At 55.5% G+C, this 25,336-nt stretch overlaps 1 protein-coding gene across 8 annotated transcripts in view; it reads right to left on the bottom strand.

Annotated features, from left to right (window-relative positions):
• The window catches only part of MARK2 (microtubule affinity regulating kinase 2), a 55,206-nt gene that overhangs the window by 14,422 nt on the left and 15,448 nt on the right, over positions 1-25,336 (bottom strand). For 6 of the 8 annotated variants that reach the window (XM_028517701.2, XM_036029629.1, XM_036029630.1 and 3 more), the window contains exons 2-3: positions 1,113-1,292; positions 824-877 (exon numbers count right to left, since the gene is read on the bottom strand). In XM_028517701.2, coding sequence (XP_028373502.1) covers positions 824-877; positions 1,113-1,292 — 234 coding nt within the window. Of the gene's footprint in view, positions 1-823; positions 878-1,112; positions 1,293-5,769; positions 6,161-16,598; positions 16,706-25,336 lie in introns of those variants that run through there. The other 2 variants (XM_036029627.1, XM_028517702.2) reach the window with 2 other exon arrangements.

The raw sequence follows: 25,336 nt of genomic DNA, 5'->3' as shown, positions 1-25,336 counted from the left end.
GGAGCCAGCTGGGAGGCCTCCTCCCACTCCTAGCTGCCGGGGGCCGGGGCCCGGGGCGGGAGGGGAGGGCACCGAGTCTCCAGCTCTGTACCCGGCCCCTGGCAAGCTGTCCCTTTCTGCGAAGAAAAGTCTCCTTTTCTGCCTCCAGCTTTTCATGGTTCCTCGAGCAGGGGTACGCATTGCCACCTGGAGAGTTTCCCCAATCAGCTAAGTCGAGACCTTAGTTTCAAACTGCAAGTCAGAGAAGGAAGGAGTTCAACCTCATCTAACCAACACTACATGCAAACGACTGTGACTTTTAGCCAAGAGGAGCGTAGAGGTGAGAAGAAAACTGGGGGTCCCTCAGTCTGCACCCACGGCCACAGGTGTGAAGAGCCCCAGTCTTCCATCCTCACTCTCTAAAACGCAGCTGGCACAGAATCCAGTGGCAGCTTCCTGCCTCTTGTTCCTGTAATTCCAGACCGACCCACCTTCCACCATTCCAGACCGTGGAATGTGTTTCTAGTGATGGTCACAAACGTGTTTTTGCATAGCGCTGGCCACAGGCCAGAAGATAACAAGATGCAGGAAGTAGGTCAGATAGGTAGGCCAAAGTGGCTGGGAAGGGGCAGAAAGCCTTCTAAACAGCCCGTGACGCCCAAGAGGAGAGGTCCAAAGAAGACCCAGCCGAAGCCCTAAAGGTTGCAAAGTTGTGGAGAGGGGTGGCGGAGACAGTGACGCGACCAGAGTGTTTCAACTAGGGATTCAAGAGAAGCGGCAAATGGGGTCAGCAGATCACCGACCCCTGCAGGGAGGGTCAGACACGGAGGTGCCATGCCCTTACCTTCTGGAGGCTGGAGGAGTTCAGCTGAGTCTTGTCAATGATCTTCACCGCTACCTGAACACGAGACAAAAAGCCCGAGATCACCTCTTTGACCAAGCTAAACCCCGGACTAGAATCTACCTCCGCCCTTCTGTTTCCACCTCCTTTCGGTCCCATCCCTCTTGGCGCTCCCGCGTGTTGAGATCGCATTTCTGTCTGCTACACAAGAGGTTGGCCGTGGCGGCAGCCACTACCCGCAGGGGTGCCGAGAGCTGGAAGGCGCTGCCACGCTCCCCGCCCCAGTGCTCACCTCCTTCCCCGTCAGGATGTGCCGAGCCAGCTTCACTTTGGCGAAGTTGCCCTTGCCGATGGTCTTGAGGAGCCGGTAGTTGCCGATGTGGGGCTGCTCGTCAGCAGAGGTGGCTGAGTTGCGGCCCCGCAGCATGTTGGACTTACTGCTGGGCTTGGAGTCGAGGTGTCCCAGGGTGGGCTGCAGGGTGGAACGGGCACACCCGTCAGTGCGCCGCCCGTCCAGTCCCCAAGCCCGCCCCGTCGCTGTGCCCGCTGTGAGCGGCCGGCCTCTCAAAGGCAGGCGCCGCACCATCGGAGTGACTTCACCGCACTCACTGCCACCCAGAGCCACATTCGCCTTTACTGGTTCTCACTGCGCACGGATCTGCTCTCTGCCCTGGCGGAATGGAAGCCCGAGGAGACGGGCACGTATCATTTACTCGCTGTTACATCCCAGAAACTAGACAGACTGGATTACAGCAGGTGCTCAGTGCATTCCTGCGCAGTGAAGGCACTGAATGACAGGGTCCGAGCGAGGCAGCAGCCTGCCCGTCTCAGACGCCCCATCGCGCGAGCAAGGGGGTGAAGCAGCAGAGGTAACGACGACGGCACCGAACAGGCACACAGACGTGACACAAAAGGGCACGGTCCAGGCGGAAACGTACCGACTCGCACATTCCTCGAAGGGCTAACCCGCCCCAGCACCACCACGTGACCCAGCAATTCCACTCCAAGACACGTGCCCGAGACACATGGAGGTGCACCTCGACACGAGAACTTGTACCTGCATGTCCGTCCGCAACATCCCGCACTCGCAATCGGCAGAAAGTGCAAACGACACAAACGCCCATCGACTGGGGAACAGACAGACACACTGGGGGACAGCCGTTGGCCGTTTTCCGACACACGCACACACGCACACGGACGGGCTTTGAAAGCAGGACGCTAAGTGAAGGAGGCCGGTCACAAAGGCCCACACATTGCATGGTCCCATTTCTGTGAAATGCGCAGAACAGGCAACTCCGTGGAGACAGACAGGAGATTCGTCAAGAGCTGAGGGGGGCGGGGGAGGTGCAGGGGATCGCGGTGACGGACACGCAGCTCTGTGAAGTTACTAGGGGAGACGTCATCGCGCAGTTTCAGAGTGAACTGTATGGTGTGTGAACTGTGTCTCAGTACAACTGTGAAGAGCCGGTCTGGGTTCGGTACAGAGCCCGCTCCCTCTCTCGAAGAACGCCGGCGCCGTCACTCGGGCGCACTGGGACAAAGCTGCCGCCAGAGCCTCGCCCCGCAGCCACGCACACTGCCCTGGGAAATTCGAGGAGACAGCCTGCAGGGGCAGGGCGGCCAGGAGCGTGAGTCAAAGCTCTTCCTTTCACGGCCCCTTCTGGCCACCAGTGAGGCAAGCCCACGAAAACCACAGGGGAGAGGAATGACTTGCTACCACCCAGGAACTGTCCAGGGTTCCCGAGTTCCCCAACCAGATGCTTTCCAGGCAGAAAAACAGCAACAACACCAAGGCATATCGGCTGCAGACACTTTCCCTTCTTCACCGAGTCCGCGGAGGGCCGGCCTCCCTCCCCTCTGCCTGGCGCTGCCAGCGGGTGTGCGGCGAGCTGCCCGACTCAGACCCCCGGAGCACGCGAACCGAGGCCGAGCCTTCGAGGAGAAGAGACCTCACGGGCACGGCGGGCTCTGGAAGCAGAGACCCTGCGTCTCTGCCGAGTCCCTTTGAACCTCCTTGGCCCTTCAGGGGGCAGTCCCTCTTCTGCGAGTCAAAGCCCCCAAGCCTCTGTCCCCCCACTCCAGCCCACACAACTCTCGCGGCCTCCGGCCTCCAGACAGCCCTACAGCTCACCTAAGCCTGGCTGGTCCTCAAACAGCAGCATCTGCCTGACCAGCAGCTCTTCATACACCTGTTTTCTCTCCCCTCCAAAAGGAACTCACCCCTCGGAGAGGACACTTCCAGGGCCCACCGGGACCTGCTCAGTCTACCAATGAGTGCCTGAGTCCTACCCATCAGGGTCCTAAAGGCCAGGCCTCCGCGGCCTACTCCTCAGCCCCTCCTCCCCGCAGCCGCCGCTGGACTGCCTGCCGCCCTATCCAGCCTGCCGAAGGGGCCCTTCCTTTGGCCCCAAGTCCCATGAGAGGAAGAGGGCGGAAAAGTTTCCTTGGCAACCTCCAATTCGCTTCCTAGGTGTCTGGTCACTCCCTTCTTTTCTGAGGATGTGACTCAGCAAGCCTCCAAGTCCTAAAGATTTGGAATAAGGATTTAGCATCTACCTGAGAATTTGGGCCCTCCGCCCCTCTGAAGCCAAATGTTGGGAAGTCCCTGCCTGCTGCGTGCTCCGCTCTGCCCTGCCCTCTCGGCGTCCCTGGCCCCAGGGCCGGTCTGCGTGGCCCAGCACTCCCTGCAGGCTCAGCTGCACGCCGGACTTCGAGGAACCACCATCAGAGGGGTGTAAGAGTGGCGACGCCAGAGACAACTTCCAGGGTTCAAACCCTCAATCTGCCACTTACCAAACCGTGTTAACTTGATTATTACCGACACCATTCTTAAGGGGGAGAAGGGACTGTTACAAGGGGGAGGGAAACCGTCCAACAGATGAACGGTGGGGGTGCCCCACACATCGGTGCCAGGGGACGGTCTGCAGACGCCGCAGAGCTCTGTCCCGCAGAACTCACCCACCCCCGCCCGACCCAACCAGCCTTAGCTTCCGTATCTGTAAAGTGGCGACAAAACATCCCCTACCTCGTATGAGGCAGGCGAGAGAATACACATATAATGCTCCATCCAACGATCAGTGAAGAGCACCCATTATTGCTATTGTTTTTAGTCCCCACACACCACTGTCTGCAAAGCCAGAAGTCTTCCGGTCAATAAGCCTCCACGCTCGCCGTGTGCTGCCAGGCACAATGTGTTCCTGTGCATAATGCGCACCCATGTCTCTGTGAGCATCATACATGGGCTACTGGCCCTATGCTATGCAGCCGTTACGCCCATGTTGTGTACACCCCATTTCCCCTCAAAAATTTGGGCAAAAAGCGCACATTTTACATGGCAAAATACGGGAAGCCGAGGCCTGAGCTGGCTGTAGCCCCGATGGAGGCCAACAAGAGACGCTGCGGCCCTCCCAGCTTTGGGGAGGTCCAGCCTGAGCGCTGGCTGCCGTGTCCTCTGGCCCCTGCTGAGGGCCTCCACCAGCACCCTCAGTCTGCACAGGCGGGGACTGGACGGGGCCGCTGGGTAGGGCTGGTTCCCAGCTGGGTGCCCGGGCCGGGAACACAGTGAAGACCCTGCTTGCCCAGGACCCAGAGAGGCAGAGAGCACTGGCCCGTGCTCGCTGATCCCCTCCCAAAGAGCCCCCCCGCCCCGACCCTGGACCGAGCCGTCCGACTCTCGGGACTCCGGGCGCACAGCTGCTCTCCACCCCAGCTCGGCCCCTGCTAAGCCGGGACGTTTCCCACAGCAGGGATCCGGGACAGAGAGAACAGAGCCCACGGGGAGGACAGAGCCCACAGGGAGGACGTACAGAAAGGAGAGAAGTCTCCCGTAGAAAACGCTCTGGGACCCAGGCCCCACACGAGGAGGCTTTGGGGAAGGCCAGACAGGAGATACTCGAGTCCCTTCCATGGTCCTGACTGGGCCCGTCCAGACTGGGCCCAGATGGTCCCAGCACAGTAAAGGGCTGAGGCCTGGCCGTCCTGGGGGCCCACTAAAGGGGATCTGGCCGAAGCCCCACTCTGCCCCTACCGCTACCCTCCTTGCTTACAGGAGGGTACGGAACCCCAGATATTCCTAAAGCTCTGGCCGACACCACACCCCCGGCAGGGCCAACAGTCCGAGCAAGTGTGGTGCAAGCAGGCCCCACGGCTCCCAGGCAGCCTCAGGAAGAACAAGGGGGTCACCCTCCCAGGCAGCTTTGGAACCCAACGGCAGACCACACAGGTTACTGCGCAGGCCTGGTAGGAAGTTGGGCCTAAACAGCTTCGGGGTCCTCGACAGAGAGGAGAGGACTTAGGGCGCAGGGGTAAAGGGAAGAGCCCTTACACCCGATGGGCCCTTCACCCCGGGACCTCAGCACCCAGAGCCTAGGCGGCTGCCAGGCCTGCCCGGAAGACAGCCTCCACCCGAGAGGCCCGGCGCTGACTCAGGTGGGCAGGGCCCCTTCCCTGGTGCTGGAGGCTCCTACCGCCAGGCCTCCCCTCGAGAAGCTCCGCTTTAAGGCTCTGCTTTCAAGTACCCTGAGGCCTCCACGGGGCTGGGAAGGGGCCAGACTGGGAGGGGTGACAAGCAGGCACTTCCTGGCCAGGGGCAGAGTGAGCCGGGAGCTGTGGAACGGAGGGAGGCAAGTGTCCCTCGGGCCCAGAGCCCAGTGTCCCCTCACTGTCAGGCGAAGAGCCCTCCCCGGCCTCTGTCTGTCACCACCCCCTTCTGCTCACTCTGGGTGAGCCTGCTGACTGGATCCAAGGGGAGCCTCTTCTGCTGGTGGCTGCGCTTCCTGTCCTAGCCAAGGCCTCTTCGCCCTTCCCGTGATTTTTACCACCCTGTGCTAGTGCCTGGCCCCGTTCAGCAATTCCTTAAAGATCTTATGTTGGGGTGGGAAGGAAAACGAGGAAAGGGCAACCCCAGAACAGCAACAACAACAAAAAACGAGAGGGAGAGGAAAACATACCCGGCCGGAGAAAGGGACAAGGACTACCAGCGACTTCCATTCAGCAGAGCCACAGCAGAACCTGTCAGGCAGCGAGGGCAAAGTACAGAGGCCGGGAAGAACCAGGCCTAGGGCGGGGGCTGTGGCTCCGCCAGCCACCCTTACTTAGCTGAAGCAGGCGACACCTTCCACCACCTCCTCAGTGAAAAGTAGCAAAGCAGCCAGGCCCGGCGGCTCCTGCCTGGGAACCTGGGCTGTGTCGCAACCGAAACCACCCGTAGCAGAGACAGACGGGGCTTGGCAAGGAGAGCAACGGGGACAAAGCCCTCGGCCTCTTGCAGCCCAGGCCTCGGCAGCCAGGAAATGCATGCAGTTCAGGACACTCTCACCAGGAGTAAGGTGGGAGGAAGGGGCAGGAGGGGAACAGGAAGGGAGGGAGGCTGAGAGAGAAAGAGGCTGGTTTAGATCAACTTCCTTCTCCCTCCTCCTCCCCGTCCCGGAAGTGGGCTGCCCCACCCTCCCCAAGGTGCTTTGCTGGGTAACAGCTGGGAGAGGGTGCGGAGACTCACTCCAGCCAGGGCTGTCATAAAGTCCTTATCTCACCTGCAGCAGGTGGGACCTGGGTAAGGGCTCAAATCAGGGGCAGGGCGGGGAGGAGGACATGTGAATCAGACCTGCCGACCCACAGAGGGGCAGGACCAGCAAATCACCCACCAAGAACAGGGGTGAGGGAGATGCAGGCAGAAACCAGACACCCAGCAGTGGCAGGTGGACCCCCTACTCCACAAAAAGCTGTGTTTTTAACCTTAGAAAGTGCATATCTGACTTACACACCAAAGATTCTGGACATAATTTCGGGGGGGCTTGGGAGCCCAGTAAAGCCCCTTGCAGATGTCTAGATTAAGAACCTTTGTCACTGATAGAGAATGAGATGTTTACTCCTAAATTCTGCCCAAAGGCTGGAGAACAAACCAAATGTCTCTGGAAGTCCCTTCCATCCCTGACTCTGGGAGCCTATCCCTAGATTCCTAGATCCCACCTCGAGTGTCCACCCCGCTCCATCCCCCTGAGGGGCTGGGGGCAGCCACTCCTCGCACCTTCCTCCTGCAAAGCCCCTGCTAACCTTGTCTGTGCTCTTAGTTCTGGCCCTGGCCTTTCTTCTGGCGCCCCGTTCCACTTCCCATTCATTCCACTACTCCAGGCTAGGCTCTTTCCCATGGAGCAACGCTGCAAAGGTCCCATGCTGGGAGGCTGTAATTTCCTCCAGGGAAGGGCAAAGCCTACGCTGTGTCCTCCCAGCACCCGCGCACAGACACCTGGAGATGTACTACTTCAGTGCTTGCCCTGCCTGCGATCCGACATTTCTGATACTGCCCTCCACCAGCACACACCGTTTGTGTTCTCCACACCGGAGGCTGACGGGGCAGGCAGGACCCTCATTTTACAGGTAAGAACTGAAGCACGGAGGTAAAGAGGCTTGCCCGAGGCCCCACAGCCTCCCGTACAGAGCTGGGACCAGACCCAGGGCTTCTGTGCCCTCTCCAGGCCCTCAGCCCTTCTTGATGCCCAAGCTGCCCTTACTTCCCCCAGGAGAAGCCCAGAGGAAGGATAAGGATGTGAGACTCAGGAGAGGCGCTTGGAACCACAGGCACGCACGCCAATGTCTGGCCAAGGTCAGTGGTGGAGGGCAGTTTTTTAAAAAGTCTTTTTTTAAATTTTTAATTATTTTTAAAGATTTTATTTATTTTTAGAGAGAGGGGGAGGGAGAAAGAGAGGGAGAGAAACAATATGTGGTTGCCTCTCATGTGCCCCCTACAGGGGACCTGGCCCACAACCCAGGCATGTCCCCCAACCGGAAATTGAACTCGTGACCCTTTGGTTCACAGGTCGGCCCTCAATCCACTGAGCTACACCAGCCAGGGCTGGAGGGCAGTTTTAACGGCCTACCCAGCTGAGCCTGTAGTGACCTTCCTCTCCCTCTTTCTGGAAGTGGGCCTTGGTCCCAGTGGAAGAGGGCGGGTTTTAGTCTGGGCCTTGGGCTCAGGCTGGCGTGGGACCACCTATCCCTTTACTCAGAAGCCAGATCAGGATCAAAGGGCTTTATTTTTCTAGTCTCCAGGGCTTTGGAGTTCGGCTGAAAGATTGTTTCCTCAATCCTATTTGCAGGAGGCAGTTAAGGGGTTTTCTATACTGAGGAAGTCCCAAGCATTGACCTCAAAGAGAGGCTGGGAGAGACGGGGTATGACTGAGCTACAAAGTCACGTGGCCCTGGCAAGTCACTGTTTCTTTAACCCTTCCTCCTTCACTGCATCCAAGAGCTTCCTTGCATCCTTTGATCCTCAGTAACTGTCACAACTGCCAAGAGGCAATAAACCAGCGGAGCATTCTGGGTGGGAGAGACCTTGTAAAGCTGTGGTAAGCACTGACCGGTGGAGAGGCTGGACGCAACCCTCACATCCCTGAAATTAACTGTGATGGCTCCCCCTGGGGGACCCCACCTTTCCTTCATACCCCAGTGCAGAGAGGAGGTGGAGCTATGTCAAGCTGTCAAAGGGCTACTCCGTTTTTCCAGCCAGCCAAGACAGGTGCCTCCCAGACACAGAAGACCAGCAGAGCCTGCGACTGAAGCACAAAGTCAAAAGCAAGGGCAGGGTCTTTGCCCTTTGGCTCTCTGGGCTGCGAGCCTCACCCCAAGGCAAGGAGACGAGCACTGCGAGCACTGCGGCCTGGGCTATGCGGAGGGCTGCCCGCGGGCCTCAAAGCAGCCCCAGCCGAAGCCAGGGCCCGCCGTGGAAGAACAGCAGGCAAGAGCTGGCCTGGCACGAGATCAAAGCTGAGCCACCTCCAGCTCGCTCCCCTCAGTGCACCGAAGCCACAGCACAATGAGCATCCCGCACCTCCTGTCGTCAGTCCCTTGAAATGCTGGGCCCCCCTTCAGACACGGTGGATTCTACGGAGCAACAAGGCTTCAGCAGCTTTCGGCACCGCTTCACCCTCGAGAATTTGCTCACCGGGTCTGGTCTCTATTTCGCTCCCCAACTGCTGTTCTTTCAGCAAACCTTTGTTGAACGCCTACCTCTGGAGCCAGGGCCATTTGTAAAGTTCAGAGAGGTCTGGTTCCCGCTTCCCAGAGCCTCAGAGGAGGCGAACGAGTGCACACCAGGCTGTCTGTGGCACCTCTGCTTGCGGTGTGTGCTAGGAGAGGAGGAGCTCTGGGAGCAGGACTGGGAGCAGCGGGAGCCCTGCCTTTGCTCCCGACTAGCTGCCTGAGCCAGGGTACTTGGCTTCTCTAAGTCTCAGTTTCCTCACCTGGGCATGAGGACACAGCCTGTGCCCCGGCCTCAGGGTTAGTGGGACTATGACCGGAGGAAATCCACACACCGTTGGTCGGAGCGCCTGGTGCGTGGTAAGGTCTCGGCAACGCTTCTTCGCTCTCAGGTAAGCCCCTCTGCTTCTCATCTCAAGGGATTCTCTGAGCCCTAAGAAAAGCTATAATCTCTAAGATCTTGACTACAAGCACTGGAGTAGCAAAGCTGGTATTCCTTCTGGAATCAAGAAGTCAGATTTCTTTCAGGGCTGTGCTGCCACATGGGAGAAAAGACCCTGTGCTCACACAAAGCCACTCCTGCCCCAAGGAGCGCGTGAATGGGAAGGCAACCGGGAGCCCCTGCCCTCTGAGCTGCCCAGCGGAGGGAGGAGGTGTGCCTGCTCTTCCCTCCCTCGTCAGCTCCATCACCCCTTCCTCCAGCAGAGGCCCAAGAAACGGCCGACAGACCCGTACCACATGGTGCCAAGGGCTGGGGGAAGCTCACACTGCCAGCCTCACGCTCCATTCAGCTCCTCCCGTACCAGTGGGTTACCGTAACCATGGAGACCAGCAAGTTCCTCCATATCACAGGAGAGCCAGCCTGCCAGCAGCCCGAGCTCTGGGGGAGGCAGAAGGCAGCCTGCAGCAGGAAGGTTTGGCTTGCGCTGCAGAGGACTGTGGGGAGCAATGGAGACTAACCAGTGCGGCTGAGGCGCCTGGCTTCCCTCCACCCTCCTTTTCTTCGCTAGTAATTCATGTTTTCAGCGCGGTGTCTGGCTGGCTGTCTCTGGTGCGGCAGTAAAGGGTGTCCCCTGGAGTCAGACCTGCGGCGGCACCCCGCTCCGCCGCTCAGGCTGCCGTGTAGAAGAGGGATCAGAACTGTGGTGTGAAGCGCTACAGCAGACGTACGCTGAAAGCACAGCGCCAGCTACCACATAGTGCCTTCTGTTAAGTGATCCAGGTAAGCAAACCCTCTTATCCCTTTGGTTCAAAGACTTATCCAGACATCCTCCTAGTTGGGAGTGATCTCTCCCTGCTCCAGCCTCTCACACCACCCTATCTGCAGCCATTCACTGCGTCTGACTCAGTTCACAACATCCAAGCCATCAGAGACAGTGTCTTGCTCACGTCTGTGCCCGTAGTGCCTAACAGTGCCTGCACTGGGCTGGCCCATGTTAAAATACTTACAGAATCAAAGTGGAACAACTTTTTGACCCTTGAAGTTGCCCTACCGCTCCACCCCAACCCCAGGAGACAAGACAAGAGTAGAGGAAGGAAGATCAAAATATCTTGCCATGAGACCCCTTTCTCCTCTTTCAAGGTATGTGTTGCCCTTTCAAGTTGGACGATTACTGCCTGCCCTTCCCACTGGACCATACTACAACGGAGCGACCCTGGTCTGTTCTATTCACTCCCGCACAATGCCTAAGCACGGAGCAGAAGTATTCCACAAGGTGCCGAACAAATAAATGTGTACAAGTGAACAAACGCGAAAGTGTGCCGAGGCGTCTTCAGGATGATCTTTGGGACTCGCAGCAACAGCCCTCACCGGTGTACTCTGCAGACAACGCCCGAGGGGCAGTGGCCACCAGATCCCTTCTCTGGAGGACGGATGACATCCATGGAGCATCAGTGCTACTCAACAAGCTTTCTCAGTGGGGATAAGGCCCTTGGTGCTCCCTCCTGACACAAAGCTCAAGGCCAAGGTGACCACAGTGAACTGGAGACAGACTCAAATACGAGCACAGCCCAGGACCAGCAAGGCCCACCCCACACCCCCCTTGACTGGCCCCCCTCCATAAGGCTCAAACCCTCTTTTCATCACAGAGGGGCAACCCTCTCCTCCAAGCTTTTGCTGCCCAGCCACCACTGGGTTCTCCCACTCCAGGCAGCTCTCTCTGCTTCTCTCCATCGGTCCTTCCACTGCTCTGCTGTCACCCACTGTGTCCTGCTGTGACAACACAATGCTGCCCAGCCGTTTGCAGAGGTGATGGCTTGCAGACTTGTAGGAAACACTTACTTATTTACTGTTTGCCAACTGAGAGACTTCTGTTGTAAGGGTTCTTCCTCGAATCAATGCACCGAATGTAAGGCCCCAGAGGGCCGAGAAAAGTCACCCATACACACCAGCCTCCTGTCCTGCTGCACACATCAGCAGCCCCCTCCCCGCCCCTCACCCCCCACTCCTCCCCAAACTGGCACAGGAAAGCAAAGGAACTAAAAATGGCAGCTGGGGAGCCCAGTTGACTCACCCAGCACAATCACCTCCTCCCAGAATCTCCCGTCTTCTCCTAGGGTTCTTGCCAACACAAAGTAAAAAAGAAGCACGAGATCTTAGGAAAAAAAAAAAAAAAAAAAAGAACAACAAACAACCCTCTCCACGTTTATGCAACAGCCTCTCTACCTGGGTGCAGATTTAGCCCTCTGTCCCTGTCCTTCCCGGCGTGGCTTCCTTAAACCATCTTCCCAGCGAAGCCCAGCCCCAGCCCCGAGCGCCGGGACCAGGGCCTTCCTCACCCGGCTCCACAGTGGGAGGTGCTGAGCAAGGCGCGTGCCTCCTGCCACTCCACCTCCTTCTGGAAGTGGACAAATGCTGCTGTCCACGCCTCCAGTTTCAAAGAGGGAGTTGAAGGAGGAGGAAATGCCAGAAGAAACACCAGGACAAAGTCTGCTGCCCCAGAAGTCACCAAGGCCAGAGGTCAGAGCTCCAGCAGGAGGAGAGACAGCACCTGAGGCCATCACCGCCACCCGGCCTCAGAACTGTCACCGCCTAGCCGAGCTGCAATGTGGCTGCTCCACGCAGGTGACCAGTAAAAACCCAACCATAAAAAGAGCTCCTTCCACAAACCCAGCTGGGCCGCCCCTGCGCACAGGCAGGGGTGCCGTCCTCCCCCCGCAGCAGGCGGGCGCCGTTCCCACTGCCACCTGACTACGGGCTCAACCCGGCGGAATCGAGAACCCAGTCCCTCAGAACAATCACGGGAGATGAGTACGCCTCTCCAGCAACCTTTCTGCGTAGCAGGTGGTGTGTGTCTCTCTTTTTGCCATTGTCATCCGACATCGAAAAGGATGACTTTTGTGATAGCTGGTGCTGTGACTACAAAGTCATGAGGACGAGTCCACAAGCACATGCAAATCTTCTGCAGCACATAAGAAATCCCCAACTCACCAGTAGTTCTGCTCTGAGAGGGAACTATTTATCCACAGAAACATGTCACAGAGGGAGGCTCATTCTCAGGCCAGCCCGAGGGCCCGCCATTGTATCTGAAGCATCCACAGTATGGGTATATCAGCCATGCTTAAGATCTTAACCACAGTCCAGAACGGGGGAGGAACTCAGCGCTCCCACGTGGAGCCCAGGAACGCATCTTTGCTCTGCAAGCAGCACGGGCAGCAGACCCAGGGGCTTCCTAAACTTCAAACCCTGGGTGGTGGCTTCAAACAAGAGGACTTGAGGGGAGAGAGGGGCACGTCAAAGCATTTGGGCTGGCAAGTTTGCTGAGAGGTCTGAGGAGATACGAGCCCAGGCGGGGGTGAGGAACGAGGCGGGAGAAAAGGCATTCTGCGTGGGTGCTGCCTACAGAAGAGAAGGGCTCACTGGGGAAGGCTGGGTAAAATGTCCAGCCAGAGAGAGCAGGAACGGGAGCCTGGGGTGGTCCTCTGACGTATCAGGAGCAAATAAATACTCTTCACGACAGTCTCCCCTGCTTGGCAACTAACGCCTAGGATATGTCTCATATCCACCTCGTCGGTTCTGTCGCTGTCGCTGCAGTCTCGACCCCAGACCGAGGGCAGAGACTGCTGGGTCCTGTCACTAAGTGGCCATGACATGGGCAGGTGCCTTGGCTACCTGGCCGGATAAATGGAGGGGGGCTCCTTCGTTGGTCAGGAGTCAGGTGGAGAAGCCGGGAAGCACAAACCTCTCAGTGAGTCTGAGCACACATCAGCTCTGGCTGGAGTGAGGCCCAGGTTGCCCCGGAAGCCGAACACTGCTCATTTTCTGGTGGCAGTGACAGTCCTACTCCCGGGTGTCCCAGCTGTCTGTGCACTTGGCCTAGGAACACATTATGGTAAATGGGATACAACGGCCATTTTCCATTACAAGTGCCTTCTCAAAAAGCATTTTTTACAGTTAATTCATCATTTTGGAGAGCCCTAGGAAGAGAGTCTCTAAGAAAAGGGTGTAGTCCAGAAAAGGCCCCCTTGGCCCTGGCCAAAGTGGCCAGGAGACATGATTTGGAGGTTCTGAGCTCCCTGGCCTCTCTGATATAAACCTGGGTGCAGGGCTGTTTGGTACAAATGAGCTCATGTACTGGTGGAAGCCCTCAGGAACTGGAGCCACACATTAACAGGGGGCGCTGGGGAGGAAGGGGGCCACTTGGGGCATTGTCAGATGTACTATTACACAGACTGCAGACAAGAGAATGCCGGCTATTTTCTGGAGGAGGCAAGCAGCCAAGTCTGTAGCTCCGCACCTCTGCAGAGGGCAGGGAGAAAGGGTGGCCACAAAAGCAAGACAGACCCTCCCTTCCCCAGCGAATCCTAAAGGGCGGCTCTAACTGCCAACAGGCATGGTGGCTTCAAGAAAGACCTGAGGACTGAGATAAAACAACCCACCAGGACACCTTCGGTTAGAAGGATCTAGCTGGGCAGAAGGCCACCGCTCCCATCCTGTTGTTCTGTCTAGTCCATACAGCCACCAAGGACAAAGACCGCGCCCCCCCCTCAATAGGCATAAAGGGGTCTCCACCAAGAGAAAACAGAAGGTGCAAAGTTAGAAATAATCCAATAACCAACACCATCCAAAACATTTAGAACAATGCCTGGCATACACTAAATGCTCACGACATGCTATCTATTATTATCATAATTCCATATGCTTTCCTAACTAGTGCTGTAGGTTGCCAGAAGAAAGATATGGTGAGGGGTAGGGCAGGAAGGAGTGGATAAAAAAACAAAAAAGATATGGCTTTGGGCTTTCACTTATTTACCCAATAATCAATGCAAATGATTTATATCTGTAAGAAAGATGGATCTTTTTAGAAGTGGCCTAGAAAGCGATGGAGTCCAAAGCCAAGTTCTGGCCATCTATTGGCATGGCCGTACTTGAACTTGGGGGTCTTGCAGAAAAGTCTCCAGCAGCTCAAATATTTTACCCCGCCCTGGCTGGCGTAGCTCAGTGGATTGAGCGAGGGCTGGGAACCAAAGTGTCCCAGGTTCGATTCCCAGCCAGGGTACATTCCTGGGTTGCAGGCCATAACCCCTAGCAACTGCACATTGATGTTTCTCTCTATCTTCCTCCCTTCCCTCTCTAAAAATAAATAAATAAAATCTTTAAAATAAAAAAAAAAATATTTTACCCCCTCCATAAAAGCCCACCACCCTCCCCTGGTTACAGCACTTTAAACATGCACACCCCACCCCAGGGAAACCCAGAGCACACAACATGGCTCCTGAGACGCACAACACTGGCGATCGTGCCGAGGTTTTCTGGATAGACGGACCTGGCGACTTTGGACATCACCAGTCACAGTGGGGAGAGTGACTAGCACTTAGAACACACACGCACGGTGTGTGGCTAGAGCCCCTGGCTGTTGTGTATTGAAGAGCGCTACCTCTCCCGTTCTGAGAAGAGGGAAACCTGTGTGTGTTTGGGGTGGGTTGGGGGGGGGCACGGGCGCTGAGCTGCACCTCCAGCTCCTGCGTGTCTCTGGCTGCAGAGTCAGCAGCCCTCGGTGGCAGTGAGGCTCCCGCCACCAGCTGTCCTTCACGATGTACAACACTACAAGACCACCATTTGGGGAGACGGGATTTTTGGTGTTGGGTTTTGCATCCCACGTACTAGCATGCATCTGTCTCAGGGGCAGCTTCCCGAAACAGCTGCACGTCCTGGGCCCCGGCAGACAGGATGTGACGGACAGCAGAAAGATAAATGGGATGCCAGCGGGAGGAATGCAGGGGTAAAAGGCAGCAGGCATGACACCGTCTCCTTCTCACTCCTGTCCACGGGAGCTGACTTTTCTACCTGGTTCTCACTAAGGATCGCGCTCACTCACATCCACCTCCCTCGGAAGGCCTAGGCTTCCCCCTGGCATCTCCGGCTCGCTACCCTGACAGCTCCGGCACATCAAGTGACTGTGGTATCTGAAGTTGATGCTGGTTACTCCAGGAAGAGATAACCAAGGTCATGCGAGCCGGCCGACACATTCTGCTGTACTTGTTTATAGGCAGGAGGATTAAAACAACCCGTCAGGGGAGGGAAAGGGGCAAACCCTGTACATGGGGCAAGCACTGGGAACACAGCACAGAGGCCCACGCCAAGAATCTTTGCTCAAATATAAAGCAGAAATCTCTCACTCAACACCAAACCAGCTAACTATGCCAAATACCACGTAGGACCCAGTGACCTTGAGGCACTGCTCAGTTTTTCCAGTGTTCTCTGTGAGAAAGGTTCGAGTTTGTGAGGGGGCGGGGCAGACCACAGGGGTGAGCGACACAGGACCCCAGAAGGAGCCCCAAACGAAACTAACACCCACGCAAAGCCTACGTGGCCCACTAAGAAACAGGGTGTAGAGCTTGGGAAAGAGGGCGTTTTTCAAGGGGACGTTTGGATAAAGAAAGCACTCTGCTCTCCGGAGCCCAACTGCTAGAACAGAACTTCTACGGCCATGTCTCGCCTCACTGAAAGTCGGAACTGGGAGACGAAGTAGGTGCTGTTCCAGGGCAGAGGGGCTCGGGCGGCAGGGGGTCCAGGGGCAACGCGGTGAGGGTGTTCTCCCTAATCAGACGGTCAACCTGACGATGGCACCACCGGCCACGAGACACGGGACAAGGGGAAGACGGTCAGCACCTGAGCCCGCGGCTCCAGGCAGCCTAGGCTCTCCCCAGCAGACGCTGGCCCCTGGCTCTGCAGAACCGGACTCTGTCTCCGTCTCCACTGCCCCTCCGCAAAACTGTCTGTCGCAGCCCCTAAATAACCAGCCCTCCCGTCTCAGCAAGCTTGGGCTGCGCTGCGCCTTAGGCACCCAAAGCGAAGCAGCAAGAAGACGTCTCCATGTGGGCTGGGAGTTCCCGAAGCTGGCTGCAGAGGTCGGCAGAAGAGGGTGAGGGTGGTGCCCCCCCTCCAGCCAGCCAGAGGGAGAACATGACACCCCCGCTGGCCACCTGTGCTCCCATCTCCGACATCCCCTTTCGAGCAAAGAAACAGCCACCACTCTCCTAACCTTCCTAAGAAAGCTGAAGGTAGTTAGTCCAACTTAGGAAGCAAAGCAACTGGCTTGGGGAAAAGGGACCTTGTGCTGAAGATTCCGAGAATAAACTCCCCGACCACCCAAGCTCTTCCAAAGCGCAGGGGTGTTTAGAAGTGCTTTCCGTTTCTCTACACGGTGGAGAACAAGGTGGCCTTGGGCAGACACACACACACACACCTGGCGGGGTCACCATCTCCCCTAAGGGCCCTGGTCTCCCTAACACCAGAGTAAGTCCACACCAGCCACAGAGGCGCAGGCCGAAACGCAACGTGCTCCCGAGTTCACATACTCACACGCCCATTAATCTTCCTCCAGATCGCTGCTGTCATGCAGGGCAGTGAGGCGGGCTGAGGCAGGCTGAGTCCGGCTCTCAGGCCCGGAGCCAGTCACTCCAGTTTGCCTGGCAGTGTTGGGGGGCGGGGAGGAGGAGGAAGGGAGATTATGAGTCTCTGTTTTCAAGCCCCACCCCTAAAGCCAGGGAGGGGAGCAGCTGGGTTCCTGGTTCAGGAGAGCTCCAGTCTCTGGGCACTGCCAGCTGCGTAAGAACTCCGGGGAACGTGCACATCAAACACGCTGGGAAAGGCGGGGGACCAACCCAGGTAGAGTGGGCTGGCCTCCTGCCAAGATCTCCCAGTGGTTCTCCTGTCGGAGCTAGAACATAACGGAAGGGGGGCCAGGTACCGGTCTCCGGGGAAAGGCAGGAGGGGAAACAGTAAAAGCCGGACTAGCATGGGAACAAAACTCTCCCTGGCAGGACAGGGGCCAGCCCAGCTGTCTACAGGGCAACGTCCAAGTGCAGTCAGAAGTGAAATGCTGTGCCTCCCTGCCCGAGGCAGACAGTCCACTCGCCAGCCTTAGGTCCATTTCCACAGCCACAGAGGACGGCCCCTCCCCCGGGGAGGGGAGAGAGCCTCCTGCGTCAGAGCAGAGCCCAAGGCTGCCACAGAGAGGTGCTGTTTAGTGACAGAAAGGCGGGGGGTGGCCACCAGGTACTTCCTCTTTCTCACCAAGCGTTACCTGGGCCTCTGAAAAGCCTGCACAACGACCTATGGCAGCACTGGGCTATGAGTCACTCCATCCTTGAGAAGAGGGAAACTGTTTCGGACCCCGGGGCCCAAAGGAGCCCCACGATGTTCTCAGCCAGCCCTGCTCCAAAATGAAAACCAGTCCCCCTGCCCGGACAGACACCTAGAACAGCCTACTCTCCACCCAACCCACACCCAGTCCCTTTTACTCTACAGCAGGGGTGTCAAACTCATAGTCACCGGGGGCCACATCAGCCTCGCGGTTGCCTTCAAAGGGCCGAATGTAACTTCAGGACCGTGTAAATGTAACTACTCCTTAACTGTTAAGCAAGAGCTCGGCGCTGCTGCTGGGTAGAAACAAGGTGCTGGGCCGGATGAAACGAGGTGCAGGCCCGGATTCGGCCCGAGGCCCTTGTGTCTGCCACTGGTGTGCTACGACGTGGTTTGGGGGTAGGGGAAGGCACCCACAGTCATCTCGGCAGGGCACCCAGCCCTGGGAACAGGAAGTGGTGGCTTCATAGTCAAAGCACCACTTAAACGTGCACATACATGATTTACGTATCTCTCTGTGTAGATGTGTACACACATGTAAGTACATGTCTATGCACGTGTATATACACAGACGTGTAAAATGGATTTTCACACCCATATGGCTCCTGGGTTTTTCCTGTAGCTGCCTTATGAGCTGGCTGGCTTCCTCCCCCTGCCTGCAGCTACAGCTTCGCCCTTGTCCCTTCCCAGGGTCTCACTCTTGGGCTCCCACCACCTGTCCCCAAATGGAGAAGGTTCTCTTAGACCCCCAGGCCTTCGCTATAGCCTCCCACTGCCTGGAACGCTTTCCCTCCTGCATCCGCTCTCACTCTCCTTCCTGGCTAGCCTCAGCTCAGATACCACTTCCTGCAGGAAGCTTTCCCTGTCCCACCCGCTGATTGCGCAGGGCCCCTGACACGTGTCCCCAGGTGTCTGCAAGTCAGCTCTTCTTACACTAGGACTTCACTGTTTGCTGAATGGCCTTGTTCACCGTTACGCAAGACTGAGAGAAGCCCAAGGAAAATTTCTAGGACTTAAGTCATCTCTGTGTCCTCCATGCCTGCTACCTAACAGAATCTGATTCTGCAGGGCCAGGGGCCAGCACCTGCTGTGGAGAGCCTAGATGCCTGGGGCCACAGGCTCAGGGGCTGACCCCCTTCCCCGCTTCCTGTCTCGTGTGGCTAGTGGTACCTATCTGAAGAAAGGCTTTCTGAATCCATGAGGGAAAGTCAGGGTCAGGGTCTTCCTGCTTTTTCTTGTGACACCTCACCTAAGAGCTCTTAGAGCCAACAGCTCTGCTCCCTATGACCCCTCCTCCAACTTGGGTTAGAGCTAGAAAGCAGCTCCCACTGCTGTGAGTCCGCTGCTCCCTGGGGCCTTCTGGCACAGGCGGGATTTCAGCACTCGTCTCCGGCTGCGGAGCTGGGGCATGCTACTCTTCCACTTGTCCCTCCCCAGGCTCCCTCCTGCCGTGAGGTCTGCGGGTCTCCGGCATAGGCTTTCTAAGCAACAGGAATGCCTCTGAGTGGGAGCAATTGGGGTACGGTGCCCGAGTCCCCAAGAGGGGGTGATTCTAGATCCAGCTCCGCCCAAACGAGTTACATAACCCTGAGCAAGTCAGGCACCCTCCTGGGACCTGTGTTTCTCCACTTGTGAAACGAGGGGCTGGGGACGAGCTCTGAGGGCCTGTCCTGCGGGGATGTGAGCACTCTGGGTGCATCTGAGCTCACAAGCCTTTCAGCTCTGCCCCTGAGACCAGAGCAGGAAGTGGCCATGGTCTGCATGTCCTGAAGACCACATCCTGACCTTGGCTGATATCAGGTCAACCTGCCAACAGGTCTGGCCCCACAGGTAAATCTCCTCCAACATGCCTTAGACACCAGGCTCGCACACTGGAAAATCTCTTCTGCCTAGGGCTGAAAAATTAAAATTAACCTACGTGACAGCTACGACTTAGCAACATTACACTCCTGAGCCCAGTGTCCCCTAGGGAAGGATCCTCCCCCCCTGGGGAGTTCATCATCTACCCACAGCTTAGAAGCTCCTCACCCTTCCTAGCTCTCTGTGTACTATGAACACGGGAGGCCACAGGACTCAGGGAAAGGCACTATGACCCGGCCATTACCAGCAGGCCCCAAGACACCGTGGCCTCAGTCCAAGCTGTTCTGAGTAGGTGCAGCACCTACTAGGGTCTGTGGCACACCTCGCACCTGCCCCACCGGCAGCATGGTCCCCCCAGCAGGCCGGCTCCTCCGAGGGCTCTGGGCGGGGAGCCGGGCCTGCCCGCCACGGGCAGGTAAGCCAGGAGGAGAATCTGACTTGGCGCAGCCCGGCAGCAGCAGTTTCAGTCTCCCTGCCCCGAGTGGGGGGCAGGGGAGGCGCCTTCAAGCAGACCAGTCCAACAGGTCCTTCTGCCACCACCCTACACAGCTGGTGCCTTCCGCACTGGTTCAAAACCAGGAGATTCAAAAGTCAGGCGGAGCGTTCCCAGCCTGAGTCACAAAGACCAGGCAATCGAGAAAAAGAGAACCGTCATCTTTCTCACTCTTGTCTTATCTGCAAACGCGGTCCCGGGTCTCCCCTGAGATGCTCAAAGACACATCTGGGTCCTCACCATCAGCAGGGGTTGGGGTGCCGTGAACTCGGCTTTTCTGTCCCGGGCTCTTCCTGAGCTTTTCTTCCGCTCTGAACAACTCCAGTCGTTTGATACCGACCACGTGCTCTCTCCAGCTCCGGCCCAAACCCCAGCACTCCGTGTGCCTCTCTCACCCCGTTGTGAAAGAGGGGAGGAAGAGGCCAACTTAACTAGAAGCAGCCACCAGAAGCGCTGTGGGTCAGCGCAAGAACAGGAATCGGCAAAACCAGGCGGGCTCGGCTCTCTGGCTGCGGCCCCTACTTCCAAAAGCCAGGCAAGGGTTTCCACAGCAGTCCCCCCCCCCGCCACCCCGCCTTCCTCCGAGTTCTCGGCGCACTCCAGTCGAAGTGGAAACCTTCCCCCCCACCCTCTCATCCTGAAAAAGTTGTTCCTTTTAGTCATTGTTGTACCTACTAAGACACTGATTAAGCCTTGTAACTTATATGGCCAAAAACAAATGTCTGATTTACATATCAATACAGACACACTTTCCCAAGGGTGATTTCAAGTGGAGAATAATGCCCATGTTACAATTTTTTCCTAATTCCCAATTATTTCATTGAGAGAGAACCATACACAAAGCACTCTGAGGACTCGGGGGAAGGAAAGGATACAGAGAAGGATAAAATACAGCCCAGTCTTCAAAAGAGCTGATTATCTAGCAGGAGATTTGAGCACAAACCACACAGTCCGATAGGGACCAAATCCAGGAGCTAAGGTTACAGCCTACCTATTGCTCCTATTTGCTAGAAGTCTGTGGCCTTTGTTATCTTTCAGAGGAACCGTGGGCTGAGAGATCTGAAGGAAGAGCCCGAGTCTCACCCCTGGCTGGGACCAGGAGCGCTGCCCGGCTCCATCCAAACCCTGGGGCTCCGTGAACGGAATGCCCTCCCACTGCATCGACCCTGGTGGGAGCCGCGCAATGCCAGCATGAGAGGAGGCCAACCCAGGGGCACACATCAAAGAACAGATCGTCAGCCTTCCGCATCGCACCCCAATCTGGAAGCTGGGGACAGGCCCGATATGCAAGCAGAGATGACGTGGAAAGAGCATAAACACAGACAGAGAAGTTGCTCGGGACTTAGGCCACAGAAATGAAGTCAGAAAGAGCCCCCAGCAACAGAAGAGAAGCGGGGACGATGTGGAAGGAACGCCCGAGACTCTGCATCCCGAACCACTGGATCTCAGTGCTGCCTGCCCGTGGCAAGGGAGGCATGTTTGCATCGTTTTCCTTTTATTTCCCAACGGCTGGCTGTCAAGCCCGATCACCTCCCTTAATTCTCATTCAATGAGTGTGGCAGCCCAGTGCACACCGACACCAGTGTCCAAGCGGTGCCCTTACCCGTCAGGCCACCAGCAATGTCAGAGCTCTTCTGGAATGCTCATTCCTGGAAGTACTTGGAAAGACACAAAGTTCCCTAGACAGAGACGATTCTATGCCACCGTAAAATAAAAAATCAGTTAACTCAGAGCCCAGGGATTAAAGATTAAGGCCCAAGTCGTTCCCCATTGGGGAAAAAAACAATTCCGAAGGTACACCTATCTTAAAAACGGAAAAAGCTGATGAGACACTTGATCCAAATATCACCTCAAAAGGAAACCACATCCTGAAATTAAAAAAAAAAAAGAAAGTAGGCAAGAGGGAATGGGAATTGGTTTGTTTAAAATCTTTCCTGTACAGTAGACAGCAGATTAGCTTTACAAGACTCTCACCACGAAGAATTTTATAATGTAAGCACTCTGAACGCTGAACGTGACACCGGGAGCCCGGCACCCAAACATTCACTGCTGGGGAAAATCCTCGTGCCACAGTCGGAACGAAGGTTTAACGCCCGTGTTTGACACTTTGTCATTAGGGACTGGCTTTAACTGTGGAGTTGGCAGATCGCCCTATCGGCTGTTTCACAAGCAGTTTCTGTGGTTTTAAGAAAGGCAGCGTGTTTGCTTTTAAACACTTTCTGAAAAACATAATTCAGAATAGGGTTCAACCATTCTGAGGCGGAAAGAAGGAGGGGATGAACACCAAACCAAGCACAGGAATCTGGCGCCGCCAGCCCGGGAGGGCGCACACGAGAGGTGCCAGGGAGGACAAGAACGGTGCCCACGTCATTCATCGCCCACACCACATGGCAACAAAAGCTAGCTGAGTGCTTCTTACTACCAAGTAGAAAATAAGGACACAGAAATGGCGCTAAGGACATGAGACCGCCTTAGCTGGGGTGGCTCAGTGGGTTGAGCACCGGCCTGTGAACCGAAAGGTCACTGGTTCCATTTCCTGGTCAGGGTACATGCCTACGTGCCTGGTTACGGGCCGGGTCCCCAGCTGGGGGTGTGCAAGAGGCAACCGATGGATGTTTCTCTCACACATCAATGTTTCCCTCTATTTCTCCTTCCCTACTCTAAAAGTAAATAAATAAAATCTTAAAAAAAAAAAAAGACATAAGACTAACAAAGAGAAATCCTTATATAGATCTTCATCGCTCCAAAATAAATTCATCCGGCTCAAATCTATTTGTTTATTTAAAAAAAGGAAACAACCCCAACAGTTCCACACCGATATAAAGGACTGTCATCGAATCAATTAGCAGCCACACCTCTCTGCCAGCTGATGTGGTAATTAAGGTAGAGACTTTTCTCCCTGGGAATACAAGTACAGAAGAAGGGCAGAGCCCCTGCGGACCTAACCTATTATGAGAGCCTTTTCATTAGCAAGAAAACGCTGCCGTGCACTCTCTCCGAGGAAGCAGTGGCCCGCGTCACTGAAGAATGCCTGTGCGAACGGCAGCCACCTCTGTTGAAGAGTAAAATGTGCCGAGACGGGAAGCGGGAGAATCACTCATGAGAAAGCTGTGCTTGTCAAAGTAATTTATGTAGACCTTGGTTTTCCCACTTTAACAAAAAGACAGGTTCTAAAGTAATTTAGAAGTGGCATATAGCTGGGATCTTGGAGCAATGAATGGGGTTGGAACACAAGCACAACGATACAGTCGAACCCCCTCTCTTTGCCTGCTAGGGCAGTGGAGGGGCGTGAGCGGAAACCCTCTAACAGGAGAAAAGGAAAGGCACTATCGCCAGGATGAGACAAGCAAGTAAATCAAACCATGAGCTCACACACTCACGTTAACTGAAATTCCAGAGAGGCGCACACGGCGATCGCCCTCGCTGAGAAACCACCACGGATGTTTAGGAGGCGCACCGCCCGCGTAGGCACGGGGACGAGCTTCGGGAGAGCGAAGTGGGTCAAAAGAAAGACCAGACGAAAGCAGACGGGAACTGGTGGCACATTACACACGAGGTGGGATAAAGAGGCACAGCAAGACAGCCAGAGCTCGGCATCCAGGACCGAGCTGGCAGTCCCAAACGCGCACAGAGGCCCGGCGCGGCCAGCGGCGGTGCAGGGAGCCATGGCCCCCGGCGAAGAGCTCCGGGCCGCTGCGTGTGTAAGGGGCACAGAGAGGGCTGCTGCAAAGACGGAGTATTAGTTTCACGAGGCCAAAATGTACACAGTGAAGATCCACGTGCAAAAGCACTAGACTTTTTTCTTTTTGTGAGGAGGGCAGGAGGAGTACTTATATAAAAAAAAAAAAAGTTCCAGAATCCCAGCACTTCATGGCGGCCACAGCACAGGACAATCAAATCCAGGAATCCAAACTGTCTTAGGCTGTGGGGTTCTTAGTTGTTGGTTACCAATTTTACATCTCAAGACTCTGGTTTTTCTAAAGGGATTCTGGAAATTCCAGAAGATGCAAAGAGATAAAGAGGAGAATAAGAAGCCAGGATGAAGTAAGTTTGTTTGTGTGTTTGTTTTTTGAGTTCCCCACAGCTCTTGTACGGCACCATCAAGACCAGGAGGTAAGCCTGAGAGCAGCATCCACTGTATCTCCACCACCTGTGCTGCTTGGGTTAACAGGACACCAAAGGCAGAAAGGAACAGTCAGGCACCCTGACTGGCATGGCTCACCAAGAGGTCGCTGGTTCGATTCCCCATCAGGGCACATGCCTGGGTTGCAGGCCAGGTCCCTGGTTGGGAGCATGCAAGAAGCGTAGAAGGAGTTTCTCTCCCTCTCTTTCTCCCTCCCTTCCCTTGTCTCTAAAAATAAATAAAATCTTCAAAAGGACTAGAAAGAAACAAAGGAGTCCCCGTCAGACTCTAAAGCCAACTTGGGAGACGGGTTTTACACAACACTGACCGGAAGCTAATCCTTCCGACACCAACACACACACCAACACATCTGTCAGACCACTTGGGTCCGTCACCTTACACAAGTCACTCAACACTTCTGGGCCCTGTGTCCTTACCTGTAAGGTGGGGGGAATAGTAAGACCTGCTATCTCACAAAGATTAAATGAGTTAATAAGTGTAAAACAGCTAAACAAGAGTCTGGGACAAAATAAGTGCTTGATAAACACGCTGGCTATTGTGTCTGTAGCTACAGACACAAGCCTCCAGGTACACCACGCCCCGTGAAAGAGAATGGGTTGGGGCGCCGTGTCCCCTTCAAACATCCAGTCCACTCCCTTTAGGAGTTTCTCGACAACGTACGGAATGTAAGGCCGACCAGGAGGCACTGTTACTGAGTCACTGCCCTGGCTCACAGAGCGAACAAATCCCCTTTGAAAGCAAAAGGCTATCTTCCTTCCATACAGACAGCGGCTAAAGAGAGAAAAAAGCATATTAAGTTCAAATTTGGAATTGAAATGAAAGCCACAAGTGAATCTGAAAAGAAGTATGCTTTGTGTAAAAGGCACAGGATTATGGGACTTGCTAAGTGATGGGAAATAAGGATATAATCTTCACAAGTCTACATGGTAGATTCAAGTTGATATAAGTATTTTTTAAAAGCTTTTTTAAAAAGATTTTATTTATTTATTTTTAGAGAGGGAAGGGAGGGAGAAAGAGAGAGAGAAACATTAATGTGCGGTTGCTGGGGACCATGGCCTGCAACCCAGGCATGTGTCCAGACTGGGAATCAAACCTGTGATACTTTGGTTCGCAGCCCGTGCTCAATACAAGTACTTTTTAAAAAAAAGATTTTATTTATTTCTAGAAAAAGGAGAAAGGAGGGTAAAAGACAGGGAGAGAAACATCAATGTGTGGCTGCCTCTCACGCACCCCCTCACCAGGACCCTGCCTGCAACACAGGTATGTGCCTAACTGGGAATTGAACCGGCAGACCCTTCAATTCACAGGTTAGCACTCAGTCCACTGAGCCACACCAGCCAGAGAATATATACGCTAAGCACCTAATTGAAGTTGTTTTTGTTTTTTGTTTTTTAAGAGAGAGGGGAAGGAAAAGAGAGAAATATTGGTGTAAAAGAGAAACATTGCTTGATAATCAGG

Source organism: Phyllostomus discolor, chromosome 6 (genome assembly GCF_004126475.2).
Source record: "Phyllostomus discolor isolate MPI-MPIP mPhyDis1 chromosome 6, mPhyDis1.pri.v3, whole genome shotgun sequence".
Lineage (NCBI taxonomy): Eukaryota > Metazoa > Chordata > Mammalia > Chiroptera > Phyllostomidae > Phyllostomus > Phyllostomus discolor.
This window is presented reverse-complemented; position numbering and strand designations above follow the sequence as displayed.